General features: G+C 49.0%; 1 protein-coding gene and 1 long non-coding RNA gene across 2 annotated transcripts in view; one reads left to right on the top strand and one right to left on the bottom strand.

Moving 5' to 3' along the window:
- EPAS1 (endothelial PAS domain protein 1) overlaps positions 1-11953 on the top strand; it is an 83548-nt gene extending 71595 nt beyond the window's left edge. The window contains exons 8-16 of the mRNA XM_037526881.2: positions 3182-3329; positions 3945-4159; positions 5159-5349; positions 5850-5960; positions 7052-7545; positions 8416-8542; positions 8739-8856; positions 9107-9280; positions 10727-11953. Coding sequence (XP_037382778.2) covers positions 3182-3329; positions 3945-4159; positions 5159-5349; positions 5850-5960; positions 7052-7545; positions 8416-8542; positions 8739-8856; positions 9107-9280; positions 10727-10878 — 1730 coding nt within the window. The 3' untranslated portion in view covers positions 10879-11953. The remainder of the gene's footprint in view (positions 1-3181; positions 3330-3944; positions 4160-5158; positions 5350-5849; positions 5961-7051; positions 7546-8415; positions 8543-8738; positions 8857-9106; positions 9281-10726) is intronic.
- The window catches only part of LOC129144647 (uncharacterized), a 75201-nt gene continuing 62271 nt past the window's right edge, over positions 2376-15305 (bottom strand). Inside the window, exons 2-3 of the long non-coding RNA XR_008549072.1 lie at positions 10716-10833; positions 2376-2684 (exon numbers count right to left, since the gene is read on the bottom strand). This is a non-coding gene — a long non-coding RNA (uncharacterized LOC129144647). The remainder of the gene's footprint in view (positions 2685-10715; positions 10834-15305) is intronic.

The raw sequence follows: 15305 nt of genomic DNA, 5'->3' as shown, positions 1-15305 counted from the left end.
ATCACAGACTCACACTCAGGCTGTGGAGTAACTAGAGGCCTAAGTTTGAGACTGGTCCAGGTTTATACACCAGCTTCCCAAACTTAGGCACAATTGTGTTTCTGAGTCTGTGAAGGTTTACGGTTGAAATTACTGTCCTCAAACCAGATTTAGATAATTGAAAGCCATCATTTCCAAATGGATTGGTAATTTATACATTGTTACTCTCCTAGAGTGGCGGTTGAGGAGGGGAATTGGCTTTTCTTTGTTGTGTGAGGACATTATGTGCTCTTAAGAAAACAAGATTAAAGGCCATAAAAAGCCTATCTACCAAGGAGCAGGCTCCTCACCAAGGCTGGCATTAATGAACAGATTAGAAAAGCAGGCATAATTATATTCTATACAGAGCAGGCCCTTACCAGCAATTGCTAGAAATGCAGTTAAAACCTCTCCTCACTAAGCTGTTTAATCAAAAAAGAATAAGAAACCTGAATTTTGTCTGCATTAAGAACCATCTAAATAAGTTAACTCCAGGTACTTGAAATTGTGCAAGAATCATTTCACTGCAGCAAGGGGGCCTCTATAGGATAGACAGAAGGGGGTCAGGGAGAACAGCTGCCTCTCTGAGTGCGGCATCCTTGATGGTCTAGGACAGCAGCAAAAGCAAATGTAGTCTTAGTCAATTACGGCTCTAGATATTGTAGGAGGAGAGTGTTATACTAGGAACCCCAACATTGTCATCTAGCCCAGACTGTGTTATGTGTCCTGTGATGTTAAGTTACAATTCCTGTGGCTTTCATTTTCCTCAAGTTAAAAGAAGATGTATGGCTTCTTTTCACTCAGCATTCCAGATTCCTATGTCACAGGATTTTGCTTAAAAGATTAGATTAAGGATGGTATAACCACTTATACACAAAGGTCCACTTGTGTACAAGTGTACACAAGTAGGTCCACTTGTACACAAAGACTTGTACATAAACGTTTGTAGCAACTTTATAATACCCCAAAACTAAAAGCAATACAAATATCCATTGACAGATAAATGGATAAACTCACTGTAGTACATCCATGTAATGGACTACTACTCGGCAATGAAAATGAACAAATCTTGGATACTTTAAACAACATGAGGGATCTGGAAGGCATGCTGAGTGAAAAGCCAGACCCCAAAGAGTACATACTCTTGTGTCATTCCATTTACATAGAAATGCAGAAAGGGTGTGGGGGGGCAGAGAATGAAGAACATATCATTTCTATATATAGGCAACAGAAAGCAGATCAGTTGTTGCCCAGGACCAAGGGTGAAAATGGCAACTGACTGTCAGGAGGCATAAGGAATTTGGGGTTAAGGAATGATGGGAAAGTTCTCGACTTTTTGACTGTGGTGACAGTTACATGGCTGTATATATTTGTCAAAACTCACTGAACTATATGCTTAAAATGGTGCATTTCTATTGAAGGTAAATTAAACCTCAACAAAGTTGATTTTTAAAAGTGAAAACCAAACAAAGCTTAGACTACAAGTCTTTATTTTTGACTATACCCTATCATTTCCACTCAGGGAACTTTTCAGCAGCTCAATAATTCTTCCCTGGTTTCTTCAGATGTCAAGGGGGAATTATATTTGTGGTGGTAGTATGTTGTGTGATGATGACACTAATCCTTACTGATGATTTTTGTGCCTGACATTGTTTTGATTGCTTAGCAAAAACAAATTTATGAGACAGTTTTGAATACTGCAAAGCACGATAGATGTAAGATACAGGATTTCCTGTGCCTCAGATGTACTTGTTAAGAGGGTTAAAAGTACCAAGAAAAATATGAATGTAAAGATTTCAAGCAGCATTAGTATGAACCAAACTGCATTCTTCAACCACACAGGGCCCACAAGGTGGTGAATGGGAGGTGGCCCACTAGCCAATCAGGAGAAATGAGAAGCTGTGCTTGCAGAGAATCTGGATTTCTCCCACAGGCCCCTCACAATGTTATCTAAGACATGTACTATAGATCTGACAGGGTCTGGGCATTTTGGGAAAGAGATGACTTTTTCTATGTAGCACTGTCAGTGCCATTCAGTCAGCATTTCTATAACCAACAAGCTGGTCAAGCAGACTCAGTCCTCAGCATAAAGAGCTGTGGTATACTGGGTAGGTAATAATTATCATCATTAATATTATTGTTAGCAACACTCAATTTTGCAGGTGAGGAAACCAAAACCAAGAGGGAGTCCCCAAGCTAGCAGGATTTCCTAATCCTTCCGCCATGCCTTGCTAATTCTTTGTGGTTTGGGGGTTTCTGAGTTGGGATTCTGAAGAGTAAATTCCCAAGGAAAAAAAGTATATGGGCAGTTCAGAAAAACACCAGAAATTCCAACATTAGTAGACTAATTGAAAAGATTTGTTACTGATTTAATGGTAGCAGAGGGAGCATTCAAGACTGAGGATGAAGACAGTCCCCAATATTTCTGTACAGTGAACACAGATGTTAAGCAGTTCAGGAGCGAAGTCATAAGCCTCAGTCTAACTGGGAGACATCTGCAAGGAGGAGGAGCAGGGAGGACTCATCACGGCTTCTGCAGAGGCTGGGTGGGGATGCTGGGGGCCGGCCCTTCTTCAGCCCCATCTGAGGGTAGGCAGAGGTGGCTTGGCTTTGCCATGGGTCACAAATCTTCTGTGGCCCTCAAAGTGGCAGGCCTGAAAGATGACCTGAAACAAAAGATTTTTTCAAAAACTTTTATGAGAAGCAGGACCCTGGTGGTAGATCTGCTCTAAAGCACGGCCCTGAGGACTTCCTCCATGATGCTCGTCAGGATCCCGTCAGCTGGAGGGTTTGACAAGAGGTGCTCCTTGCCTTACCCAGATGCCCCTTTGAAGCTGGCTGGCACCCAGAGAAGGTCTTTGCCTCACTGAACCCTGGGGAGAAAGGAGGGCAGGCGGTGCTCTTGTTTCTGTTGCCAACCGGCCAGTGAGCTGATTTGTCAGGGGATTGGCCTTGGGTCTCTCCCTGGCCACACAGCTCGGGGCATCATTGAACCCCTCAGAACCTTCTTTTCGCCTGTTTAAGATGAATCACGGTGTGAGGTGACCTCTGAGCTCACTTTGCCCACCCTCACTTTCCAGGTACCAAGTCTTGTCATTTTCCTGAAGACTGTGGGGTCTGGCTCCCCTGCCCCACTGACCTCACACCCCATTTCTCCTCCTAGTGTGCACCAAGGGTCAGGTGGTGAGCAGCCAGTACCGGATGCTTGCGAAACACGGGGGCTACGTGTGGCTGGAGACCCAGGGGACAGTCATCTACAACCCTCGCAACCTACAGCCCCAGTGCATCATGTGTGTGAACTACGTTCTGAGGTGAGCGTGTGGGAGCCAATAGGGGGGCCGGGGATTGGGGCATCCAGGGATCATCAAGTCTCTCAGAACCCGGGTGCCACACCCTCAAGCTCTTGACAATGCTAATCCTTATGACCCAGTGGACCTAGGTGGGTGTCTCAGGAAAGGGGAGACACTTGGGATTTCCCCTTCACAGTGTTTTGTCCTCCTCGCTCCGTCCATCATCTGTGCTATGCCTCTGCCCCAAGTGAGGAGGCAGGACCCTTAAGTTGGTATTTTCTGAGTGGGGTAAAGGAATAGGGAATTGCGCCCTTTGTCTGGGAGATGTAACACCCCCACTGTAGACCCTGGGCAGAAAGCTGGAGAAAGTCAATAGAGTGAAGCAGACCAAAGAGACAGGCTTCAAGCCTGATGCACGCTGTCAGCCCACTACGGACACACAGCATCCAGACAGCACGTTCAGGTGGCACTGCCCCCTCACCACTCCAGTCTTCTGGCGTGAGGGTCTGTACAGCATGCTCAGAGACCATACCCACGTTTTTGGCTGAGAGACTTAGCCGCCAGGGTTCCCATGTGTCTGGGGGAGCAAAGGATTTTTCTAGGAGTAGAAGTTCTGAAGTTGTCTTGTCCCATCAGTGAGATTGAGAAGAACGATGTGGTGTTCTCCATGGACCAGACTGAATCACTGTTCAAGCCCCACCTGATGGCCATGAACAGCATCTTTGAGGACAGCGGCGACTTGTCTGTGTCAGAAAAGAGTAACTTCCTGTTTACCAAGCTGAAGGAGGAGCCAGAGGAGCTGGCCCAGCTGGCCCCCACTCCGGGAGATGCCATCATTTCTCTGGATTTCGGTGGGTGCCGATGGAAGCCACTTGGGTTGGAAGGAGGTTCTCACGGTACCAGGCCTCCTTGGCTACAGCTTTCCCTTAACCAGAGCCCACCCACCCACCACCAGTGCCTTCCCTGAGCCTTGCTAATCATCTGATAGGGGCCAGACTGCTGGGCACAACTACCTGCCCCTGAGTAAGACTGTCCTACTTGAGCTCTTAAGTGCTAAACCAGGTGGGATGGAGGACATGCTCCTGAAGGCCTGATTCTCTGCTGCAGGCAGTGGGTTTCTGAGATGGGTAGGGAACAGCAAGGCATGTTTTTACAGAGGTGGGGAAACCTGGCCTTGAAGGACTGAATGTTTAGGTAGAAGGTTAGGCAGAAATAATGTTAGGAAAAGTAATTCCAGTACAAGCTCAGGCCCAAACTAAGTCCTCATATGTGCCACTACTTTAAAAGGCCCACCTTTTCTGTGGGGATGAGAATGCTTGTGGCCACGGCAGTGTGCTCAGCCCCTCACCCACTGCCAGGCTGAAAGCAGCCTTACTCGGCACTGGGAAAACCCTCTCTCCCCAGCATGGCTATACTTCCTGAGCTTGCTCTGAAATGTCTCAGCCCCTGGAAATGTGTTCTTGAGATGGTGTGTGAGAATCTCATCTTCAGAGATTCACAAAAGACAGCAGGGCCTTGGACAAGGAGTCTTTTGGCAAAACTGAGGCAAATTGCCTGATTCTCCCCTCATAACCACTGCATCTACATGGCAGATTGCTCTTCAAGGAAGAGAGACTCCTAAGAAGTTTAGTCTCAGAAAATTAAATGTTCCGAATGGGTGGTTGGTCATTGGATCATAGCCCCAGTTAAAGCCCCTTGGTGCCAACTAAGCCTCAGGGCACCGAGGGCCCAGTCCCCGACATGCTTCCAGACCCTCTTAGGCCCTTCTGTGAAGTCTTTGGGCTTCTTCTGCCCTGGGGGTGAGTGTGGTGGTTGTGGGTGTTAACTATGCCAGGCTCTTTTCTCCACAGGGAACCAGAACTTTGAGGAATCCTCCACCTATGGCAAGACCATCCTGCCCTCAAGTCAGCCATGGGCTGGAGAGTTGAGGAGTCAAGGTGCCCAGAGCGAGACTGGGAGCTTGCCAGCCTTCACTGTGCCCCAGGCAGCCACCCCAGGGAGCACCACCCCTAGTGCCACCAGCAGCAGCAGCTGCTCTACGGTGAGCCCCCAACCCCTTTGGTGAGGCCATGGAGAGGGTGGGCTCCTCCTACTGGCTGCTGCCAGATGACTGAGTAGACAGACATAACTGCCTCCCCACTCTCAACTTATCCTGGAGCCCCCTAAAGTGGCCATGACACTTCTCTGCCAGGTATTTGTGCCGTTTGCTTCTTGCTAGTGTCCATCCCGACTAAATAAGTTCCAAAAAGATGAGGACTGGGTGCAGACAGCTTTGAGCCCCCGCCTTAGTCCCTGTGCAGGGCAGTGATCATCCTGCTGGGGCACAGAGCTGTCCTTTCCAGAGCCCTGCCTTTCACCCCTCAAGACAAGCACATTTATGAGATTCAAAGAGGTTGAGGAGTTGTCCTAACTCACAGCTCACAGGGAGCGGCCTCCCTACAAATATTTGTTGGGTGGTGAAACAGGTTAAGTCCGAGGGTCCAGGAATGCATTTCTCCTTCCACCTCAAACTGGTTGGTCACTCTTCTTCCTGGCCCGCAGCCCAGCAGCCCTGGAGATTATTACACATCTCTGGATGATGAGCTGAAGATTGAAGTGATTGAGAAGCTCTTTGCCATGGACACAGAGGCAAAGGACCAGTGCAGCACGCAGGTAAGTGGCCATGGAGAGTGGGCTGGCATGCGCGCTGGAGGCTGGTGAGGGTGCAGGGAAATGGGGCCAGTAGTCATCCTCTCTCCCCTCCAGCTGCTCTTTTTCAACTCTACCTAATTACTGAGATAACTGTGCAAAACTCTCTTTAAGTTAGTTTTCACAACACACTCATCTTAAGAGTCTTTGAAATAGCTATTTTATTATAGACATGTTTACATGGATCCTTTCAGGAACACATTATGTAAGGCCAGGTTTTACAGAAATCCCCCATTCATCTTAGTCTGGGTTATTCATTCAGAGTCTGCATTGCTCCTTAGCATCCATCTTTATCTTTCCTGGCACTAGTTCTAGCCATTCTGCAAACTTCCCTTATTCCAACCCTCCCTTTTCTCACCTCTGAACCCCTCTATCACTCACCATGATGATCCGCTTCTGCTCTGTACACACTGCAGGCATTAATAAGCAGCATGCCCCCAGGGTGGGGGGGTCAGTCCCTGATGGTAGAATCTTTTTTTTCTGTTTCTGCTTGTGAATGTTCCTTATGGTGCCCACCGGGATCCTGGGAAGCTAAGGGGAGATCCCCTCAACCCCTGGGCTCCAGGGGTTACTCTAGAAGCAGCCACAGATCCTTCCTGGGCACTTACTGCATGTGCAAGCATGCACTGGGGCATAGGAGGGAGGTGAGGGCAAAGCTGACCATGGCTTCCACAGAGGCACTGTGCACCACGGTGGTTTTATGCATGAGGTGGGGCTTGCCCCAGCTGAGAGAGAGAAGATGGGGTTCGGACAGTACGCTGGAGAGAGGAGAGAATTTCAGGTTGGTGTTTGGAGGGGAGGAGGGTGCCACAGGTGTGGTGCATAGATATTTGCACCACATAGATATTTGTGGTATAGACTGAAGAGCTGGAATGATGGAAAGGCTAATCATGCAGGCTGGAAGCCCCTGCACAGCAGGCAGCTGAGTCTGACCTCTGGTGGCCATAGGGAGCCAAAAGAGGTGTGAGAGCGTCCCTGAGAGAAATGATTCAGCAGGAAGGGTACCCATGAGGCAGCACCACCACTCAGCTATTTTGCCTTTTCACTCTCCTCAGACGGATTTTAATGAGCTCGACTTGGAGACACTGGCCCCCTACATCCCCATGGACGGGGAAGATTTCCAGCTCAGTCCCATCTGCCCTGAGGAGAGGCTCGTGCCCGAGAATCCCCAGTCCAACCCCCAGCACTGCTTCAGCACCATGACCAACATCTTCCAGCCACTGGCCCCTGTGGCTCCTCACAGCCCCTTCCTCCTGGACAAGTACCAGCAGCAGCAGCTGGAAAGCAAGAAGACAGAGCCTGAGCACCGGCCCATGTCCTCCATCTTCTTCGATGGAGGGAGCAAGGCCACCCTGCCCCCGTGCTGTGGCCAGGCCAGCACCCCTCTTTCTTCTATGGGGGGCAGATCCAACGTACAGTGGCCTCCTGATCCACCATTACATTTTGGACCCACGAAGTGGCCTGCTGGGGAGCAACACACTGAGTCCTTGGGGGCCTCACAGCTGGGGCCGCCCATCACCCCACCCCATCTCTCCATGTTCAAGAAGAGGTAAGTGAGAGAGACCCTTGGCTGCTTCAGCAAAGGCTATGCTGGACAGGGAGGGGCAGACAGGGCTCACTGTGGGGATGGGGGGGGGGGGGCTGCTGGACCCATCACCACCTCCTCTTTCCTTCTCTGAACTATGAGAACTTAGCTTTGGGGGAGCTGCCCTTAGGTGAGGAGGCCCGAGCAGGACAATTTCTACCTATATCAGGTCTTGAGGAGACCAGGAGGGGACTAAGGACAGGAAAAGGGAGAGAAGTGGCTTGCCAGAACCTTGACACCAATGTCTCTCCCTTCAGCCCCCTCCTTACAGCACCTTTCTTCACCAGCCGAGCCACAGAACACAAAAAATCTAGTGACTGTTCAGTTCTCTCAAGGAACCCTGGTGTGGAGGACATACTATGTCCTTTTCATAAAGGTGAACAGGACATGCTCTGTCCCTGCTCAGGGACCCCCCACCCAGCCTCTCCACGTGGTGCCCAGGACCAGCATTGCCTTCCCTTGTCCCTGGTCCCGCCTTCTCCTGGCTCCTTTAAATCTCCCACCGAGCCCCGGAGCCGGAGCTGGCTGCCCTGAGGCGGTGTTGGGTGGATTATTTCTAGCTGAGCCACTAGCCAGTCTGAGCGCACACAGGTAGATGGGCACAGGTAAGCCATCCCCAGTAGGGAGAAGTTCAGGCGAGACAGGTGACTTGAACCATCTACATCTCACCAGGCAGAACCACAGCTCAGGCCCAGCACCCTGCCACTGCCCTTGGGTCTCAGAGCCACTCTGCCATCAGCATTAGTTCTGGAAGGGTCTTCTGAGGCCCAGTGGAAGCACTGGGTAGTATGGGGCTCTGGACTCCCTCACAGTCCACTCTCTTGGGCTTGACAGGTCTGCAAAAGACTTTGGGGCTCGGGGCCCGGACCTGATGAGCCCAGCCATGATAGCGCTCTCCAACAAGCTGAAGCTGAAGAGGCAGCTGGAGTCTGAGGAGCAAGCCTTCCAAGACATGAATGTGGTGAGCCGCCTCCCGACTGACACCACCTTGGGTTCCCTCCACAGCCCTGGGGCAGACCTGGGAGCAGAGATCCAGGGCGCCTGCTGGGGCCAGCGGGAAGGGAGCTGTGGCTTTTCACCCCAGGCACAGCTGTGTCTGCCCCACCCAACTCAGTTTGGGGATCTGATTTTCTGGCCCTGTCCCTTCCCACACTCAGGGGGACCCACCGGGCAGCAGTGCTTCACACTTGATGTGGAAAAGGATGAAGAGCCTCAGAGGCGGGGGGAACTGCCCTTTGATGCCCAGTAAACCACTGAATGCAAACGTCCCCAATGGTGAGCCTCCTGGAGCTCTGGGGGAGGGCTTTTGTGGATGGAGGGGCTGCCTTCCCTGTCTCTGTGAGTGAGCGTTGTCAGATGGGTTGGTGGTCTCTGTAACCCCTTTCCACACTGGCTCAGATGGTGCTGGCTCTTATTCTGGTGACTCTAAGCACATTTGTGAAGGAAAGGGGGTGCTGGGGGCTTCATAGTCCCTCCCCTTCCTTGGGCCAGGCGCTGCCCTCACTCTCCCACATTGCTCTTTCAGATGAATTCACCCAAAATCCAATGAGAGGCCTGGGCCAGCCCCTCAGACACCTGCCACCACCACAGCCACCATCTACCATGAACCCTGGGGATAATACCAAGACCGGGTTCCCCCCGCAGTGTTACACCCCCCAGTACCAGGACTACAATCTGCCATCAGCTCGCAAGGCATCAGGTAGGTGTGTTCAGCCACTTGACCCCTATGCCAGGTGCAGTGTGTGGGAGAGGCGTGGACAGGCGACGGGCATCCTGAGGTGGCAGGGCTCCTGTCTCAGCTCGGTGCCGTGGAAAGGCGGCTGGAGGGGTGTGCCCTCCTGCCTGGACAGCACTGCAGCAGGACTGAAGGCCGCTGTCCACGGGCCTTTTAAAGGAACCCTCCCAGCGTCAGGTGACGTGCGGAGCTCTCTGCCACCGTATTGCTGGGGCTGCACTGACGTGCCGCTCTGCTTCAAGAGCTTGGCGGGAGCCGTGCACAGGCAGGGAAAATGGGCCTGGGAGGGAGGCTGGCAGAGCTGTGGAGCGTGAGCCCACCTGTGGCCTGTCTTCTACCCTTGGCTGCCTCATGCTGCCGCCACCTTCTGAGACATGCGATTGTGACGTGGTTGCTCTTTGGCATGAAGAGGCCACACCTGCTTTGATGGCTTTGGGGAAACACTCCGGACTTCTGTCCTAAAAGGGGCAGGCTCCTCAGAATATGTTTGGGGCAAACTGCTTCAGAGTCCAGGCTTTAGAGCCACCAGACAGCCCTGGGCTTGCATGCCAGTGCTGCTGTGTACCAGCTGGACACCGAGCATGTCCCCACATGGAAACACTAAGGATTGAGTTTGGGTGTGCATCCGGGTCCAGCATGCCATGCCCGCTGGAGCACACGAGGTTCCTTAAATATGATTTTCCCCATGACTTCTACAGTTCAACTCAGGTCATTTGTGACCTTGAGCTAAAAAAATGGGGTATAGAACAAAAAACTGGTGAGCTTGTGTCCATTGCAGAGGTGTGGGACTCACCAAACACAAGGCAGCATGCTGGGGAAGCAGGTGTGGCCCCTAATAAAGGGCTGAGGTGCTGCACAAAGCAGCAACTCATCTCGAGGGGTTCTGGGCTGTTCCCTTCTAGGATTGGCCAGTTTGGGTGCTGGAGTTTTTCAGGCACCTACCTACCCTTCTCTGCCTTCTCACGGGGACAATGGCCCAGAAGGAAGGGCTGCTGAGGGGTGGTGAGCCTCACCTCTCAGACAACCCTGTGTGTGCACACATGTGGGCAGGTACCAGGTGGTGCACTCCCATGCACGGCTGTACCCTCCACCTCCCCTGAACCCACCTCTGCTGCTGTCTGCACCACACACACCTCTCTTCCTCGGGTCCAAGCACCCCCATCTAGTGAGGTGGGTCAGGAGGAAGCCATCTCTCTGTCGGGCCCATCTTCTGAGCAGAGGATGACTCTCAGAATGGTGACAGGGAAGAAACAGTGAAACGAGAGTTGCTCTACCCATACCTCCAAGACAGGAAAACGAAATGCTCGTGGCCCCACATTCTCCCTCCCCCTCTCTGCTGCCCAAAGGAAAGAGAGTCTTCCAACTGTTTGATTTCTGGTTTCTAAAATGTGGCACCAACCTCTATTCCAGGCATGGCAAGCCGTCTGCTCGGGTCTTCATTTGAGCCATACCTGCTGCCCGAATTGACCAGATATGACTGTGAGGTGAATGTTCCTGTGCCAGGCAGTTCCACGCTCCTGCACGGAAGGGACCTCCTCAGGGCCCTGGACCAGGCCACCTGAGCCAGGGCCCCCGCCGGGCAGGCACCCCGCCATGCCCGCCCACTAGCTTCACTCTCTACATCTACTTTTGCAACTAGGTATTTCTAACATCACACTTTTTACAAGATGTACTTACCTGGTCAACTTGCCCAGGTCACCGAATAGTGGCCTTTTTCTGAAGATGCTCACTTTATCCACATTTTTAAAATATACAATTGTTTTTACCTGCTAAGTTTTGCTGTTAATGAAAATATTTTTAAATTTTGTAAGATTTTTCTGTCCCCAGCTTCAATTACCTCTAATTTATATTATTCATAGGTCTCTCTCTCGCGCACACAATACCCCTATTAACAAGTTTGGTATATCTTTGTTCTCCTGCAAGGAAAACTTTGGCTTCATTTAACTCAAAAGATTTTGTTGTCGTTGCCAAAGAGAAAAATAACTTGGCTTTCCGAGCTTGTTTGTGGCCGCCTCTTCTCAGAGCCTTCTCCTTTCTTTTTTACAACGAATCACCATATTGTAAATTTGTCTTTTTTTTTAAGCTGACTCTGCTCTCATTTTGATATTACTTTGGAAAAAGAAATGTGAAGGGAGAACTCCAGTGTATGTGGTTTTCTGTGAGAGTTGCACAGTGTGGCTTTTCCTAAACTGTTTGCTGTCCCCCTAGCCCTGCCCCCCACTCGGAGGATTTTTTTTTTTATCATCATCCAAAAACATAAGTTTTTTAAAAAGAAAATTTATATCTGGGTTAAGTGTTTATCATATCTATGGGTACTTTGTAATATCTAAAAACTTAGAAACGGAAGTGGCATCCTGCTCACGAAATCACTTTAAGACCTTTCGGAAGCTGTTCGTTTTCTCCTTCCTGGTGTTGCTGACACTGAGGTCTTGTACAGTTCTCCCCGGGCCTGTACTAACACCTCAAGGTTTCTCTCTGTTGGCTCTTTGGGGATATGTCTTAGGCGAGACAATCCAAGAAGTTAGACTCCTGAAGTGGAAGCATGGCGAGCTGTCTCCTCCTCGTGGTCTATATGTATTATGTATGTATGTATGTATTATTATTGCTGCCAAGAGGGTCTGATGGCATGTCGGGGGAGGGGGGTGGGGGGAGAATGCTAGGGGAGGGAACTGCTTTAACTTTTCTTCAGGTTTTGTTGCTAGCCCTTCAAGTGCACTGAGCTATGTGACTCTATTGGTTCTTTTCACGTGGCACACTTGGGTATTTCCAGAATTACCATGAGATGGTTTAGATGGGAAGCCGTGGAAGAAAGAAGGGTTCAGAAATGGTGAGGTAACCCAGACCTCATCCTCCTGGCTAGCCACCTTGGAGCTGGACTGAGAGAGGGTGCAGAAAAGAGGGAGGGAGCTGGTTAGGCTCAGCCTTGTCCCCAGACCCTTTATATTGGGCCTGCCATCAGGTGGCCCTGCAAGGTCAGGGTGCTGTGCCCCCACACTGGTGAACAGCAGGCAGACCTCTGGGATGACTCCTAACCTCAGGCCCTCCCCAAAGTCTTTCGCTTGAAGTGACTTGTATAGGTAGGAAGCACTGAAAATAGTGTTCTCAGAGCACTTTGTCACTCACTCGGTAAGAGGGACAATACCTATCACAGGGAACTTTTTTGTCATGGGTACATTGAAGAAGTTTCTAGAAACACACACAACACACAGCAGGCCAAAAAATTGGACTGATTGCCAAAATCAAAACTAATTTCTAGAGAAACCTAAGTTATATGAGAAAAAGCGGTCACTGTGTTGCCCGAATTGTACTAGCACCACAGCTTTGCCCCACACGTGGTGGCAGAACTTGAAGGGTTACTGACGTGTAAACCACTGGTGTTTGATTTTGTGTGTGTGTTGCCTCAGCATTAAGGGCATTTTACCATTGCAGTTTTACTAAAACACTCTGAAAAATATTCCAAGCTTCATATTAACCTTACCTGTCAACGTAACGATTTCATGAACATTATTGTTGAATTCCTACTGATAACATTATAACTATATGGGAGCTTAACTTTATAAGGAAATGTATTTTGACACTGATATCTTATTAAAGTATTCTGATCCTACTTCTGCTGGTGTCTCTTGTTTCCTGTAGCTATAATTCTAAGCTATATCAACCTAAAGTGAAGTACAGTGGTTCCCAACTGAGGATGGAGCAAAAGTGATCCACACTCAGTGGAAACCACATAGTCTGATGCCATCCAGGTCCAACGGGAGTTCAGAAGAGGCCAGGAGAGTCAGCCTGGGCCTCAGGAGTGGAGAAACTCTACCAGGACTGGAAGGAAGAGGGCTGGAAAGAGCAGGTAATTATAGTGGGGAGAGAGCAGAGAGGTCATTCTAGAAAAACTAGACCAGGGGAACAGGCATGAGGCCAGGAGGACAGCACAGGCGGGAGGCAGTATAGGAAGCTGGGTGGCAGGAAAGCCTGGCTGCTCACAGTTCAGGCCCAGGAGAATGCAGACAGACCTGCATTCAAATCTTACTTCTATTGCTTTGAGCTGTGTGAAACTTGAGCAAGCTCCTTAACTGTCTGAGAGCCTGAGTCTTCTTTGCTCTGAAAGGAACATAATAGTCCCTGCCTCAACCTTTAGGCTGGAAATACAAATTCATGACTCAACAGTAGGTAAGTTGTACTTTAATTCATGAGATTAGATGAAATATACCTGTGAGATAAGAGCCTAGACAAAGAATATGGGCCCTAAGTTAGAGCCCCAGGCCATGGAATTGCTGGTAGAAGTCAGAGCAGAGAGGCTGAACAGGACCAGCCATGAGTAGGAGGGAAAACCCAGGTGTGTGGTATCCCAGAAGCCAAGAGAAGGTGTTTTAGGAAGTATGAAGAGAGACTGAATCGCATACCAGACTGAAAAGCCAGGTAAGGAGAAAAAATATTTAACTCTGGGATTTGATAACATGGAGCTCATCCTTGACAAGAGTAGAGCTGGGTTGGAGGGGACTGAGATACAAGTTGGCTAGGGTGGGGGATAGAGACACCACAGCAATAAACAGCTCTTTTAAAAGCTTCCCTATGAAGGGAAGTGGTGAAATGGAGTGGAACTAGAGGATCAGGTGAAGGTCTTAACATTTAAAAACTTATTTTTAAATAATTTAATATATATAGAAAGTTTATAAAAATACAGAGTTCCCTGCATCCAGGACTCTCTAACATTACTGTGGTTCATGTCACAACCAATGAAGCAATAATGGTACATTTTTATTATCTAAAGTCTGTACCATATGCTCATATTTCCTTAGTTTTTACCTAGTATCTTTCTTTCTGTTACAGGATTCCAGCCAAGGTACCAGATTACATGTAATCATCCTGTTTCATTAGCCTCTCTAAACTGGCAATTTCTTTGACTTTTCATGGTTTTGATGACCTTGACAGTTTTGAGGAGTATTGGTCAGATAGTCTTGTAGAACATCCTTTGGTTTGAATTAGACTGATGTTTTTCTCATGATTAGAGGTTATAGGCTTGGGGTTGGAAGAACACAGAGATAAAGTGCTATTCTCCACATCATACCAAGGGTGCATACCAACATCACTTTAGTGCTATGCTAGTAACCATCATCTGGCTGAGGTAGGATCTATCAGGTTTCTTTACTCTGAAGGTACTGATGATTGTAGAGGGAGTTATTTTTGAAGTTGGGCTATAATAAGGAATGTTTTATGCTGATGGCATAGGGAGTTGAGGAAATCAGGAAAGAAGAGAGAATTGCAAGAGTAATATCATTGGAAAAGGTGGGGTAGGCATGGATGGGGTTCAGTGCTCTGTGGTGAGGTTGACCATGGGTAGAGAAGAGGGAAGACTTGGGTCTTCCCCAAGAAGGACAGTGAGGAAGGACAGTGTGTCCGGTGGAAATGGTGATGGGAAGATGACGAGCAACTGCCAACCTAATCACCTCTGCTTCCTCACTGATGTTTGAGGCTATACCACAAGCTGAGAGAAATGTGGAATGGTCATTTCAGTAGGTCAGAGAGCTAGTATTGGATGCACAAATGTGATTTGTGGTCAAAAACTGACCCATGGCTATAATCGTATATATCTCCATTTTTTTTTTACTTTAGTGTAACAAAATGGGTAGAGTTGCATTTACAGCTTAGGGTTAAGCTAGGAAGAAATGTTAGAAGGAATTTGTATCATTGACTCTTATGAAAATAAGAGACCATGGAAAATAAGCTGTGTGGTATGGAAAGATGAAGAGGTGGGTAGCTAATGAGAAATTGGTAAGGGCAGTGAATCATAGGTCAAAGAGTAGTCAGAGTGAAGCATCAGAAAAAGGGAACTGTGCAGGTACAGAGGAGAGGAAACCTAACAATGAGATTTCGCACATACGAACATGTGACCCAGCAGTACCCCTTCTAGGTATTTATCTACAAGAAGTTTTAAATTCACACAGAATCTGTGCACAAATGTTTACAGCATTACTCAATCACCAAGAACAGGAAA

This window comes from Talpa occidentalis, unplaced genomic scaffold (genome assembly GCF_014898055.3).
Source record: "Talpa occidentalis isolate TD23 unplaced genomic scaffold, MPIMG_talOcc4v2.1 talOcc4.5, whole genome shotgun sequence".
NCBI lineage: Eukaryota > Metazoa > Chordata > Mammalia > Eulipotyphla > Talpidae > Talpa > Talpa occidentalis.
The sequence above is the reverse complement of the archived record's forward strand: the minus strand, read 5'-3'. Positions and strand labels throughout refer to the sequence as shown.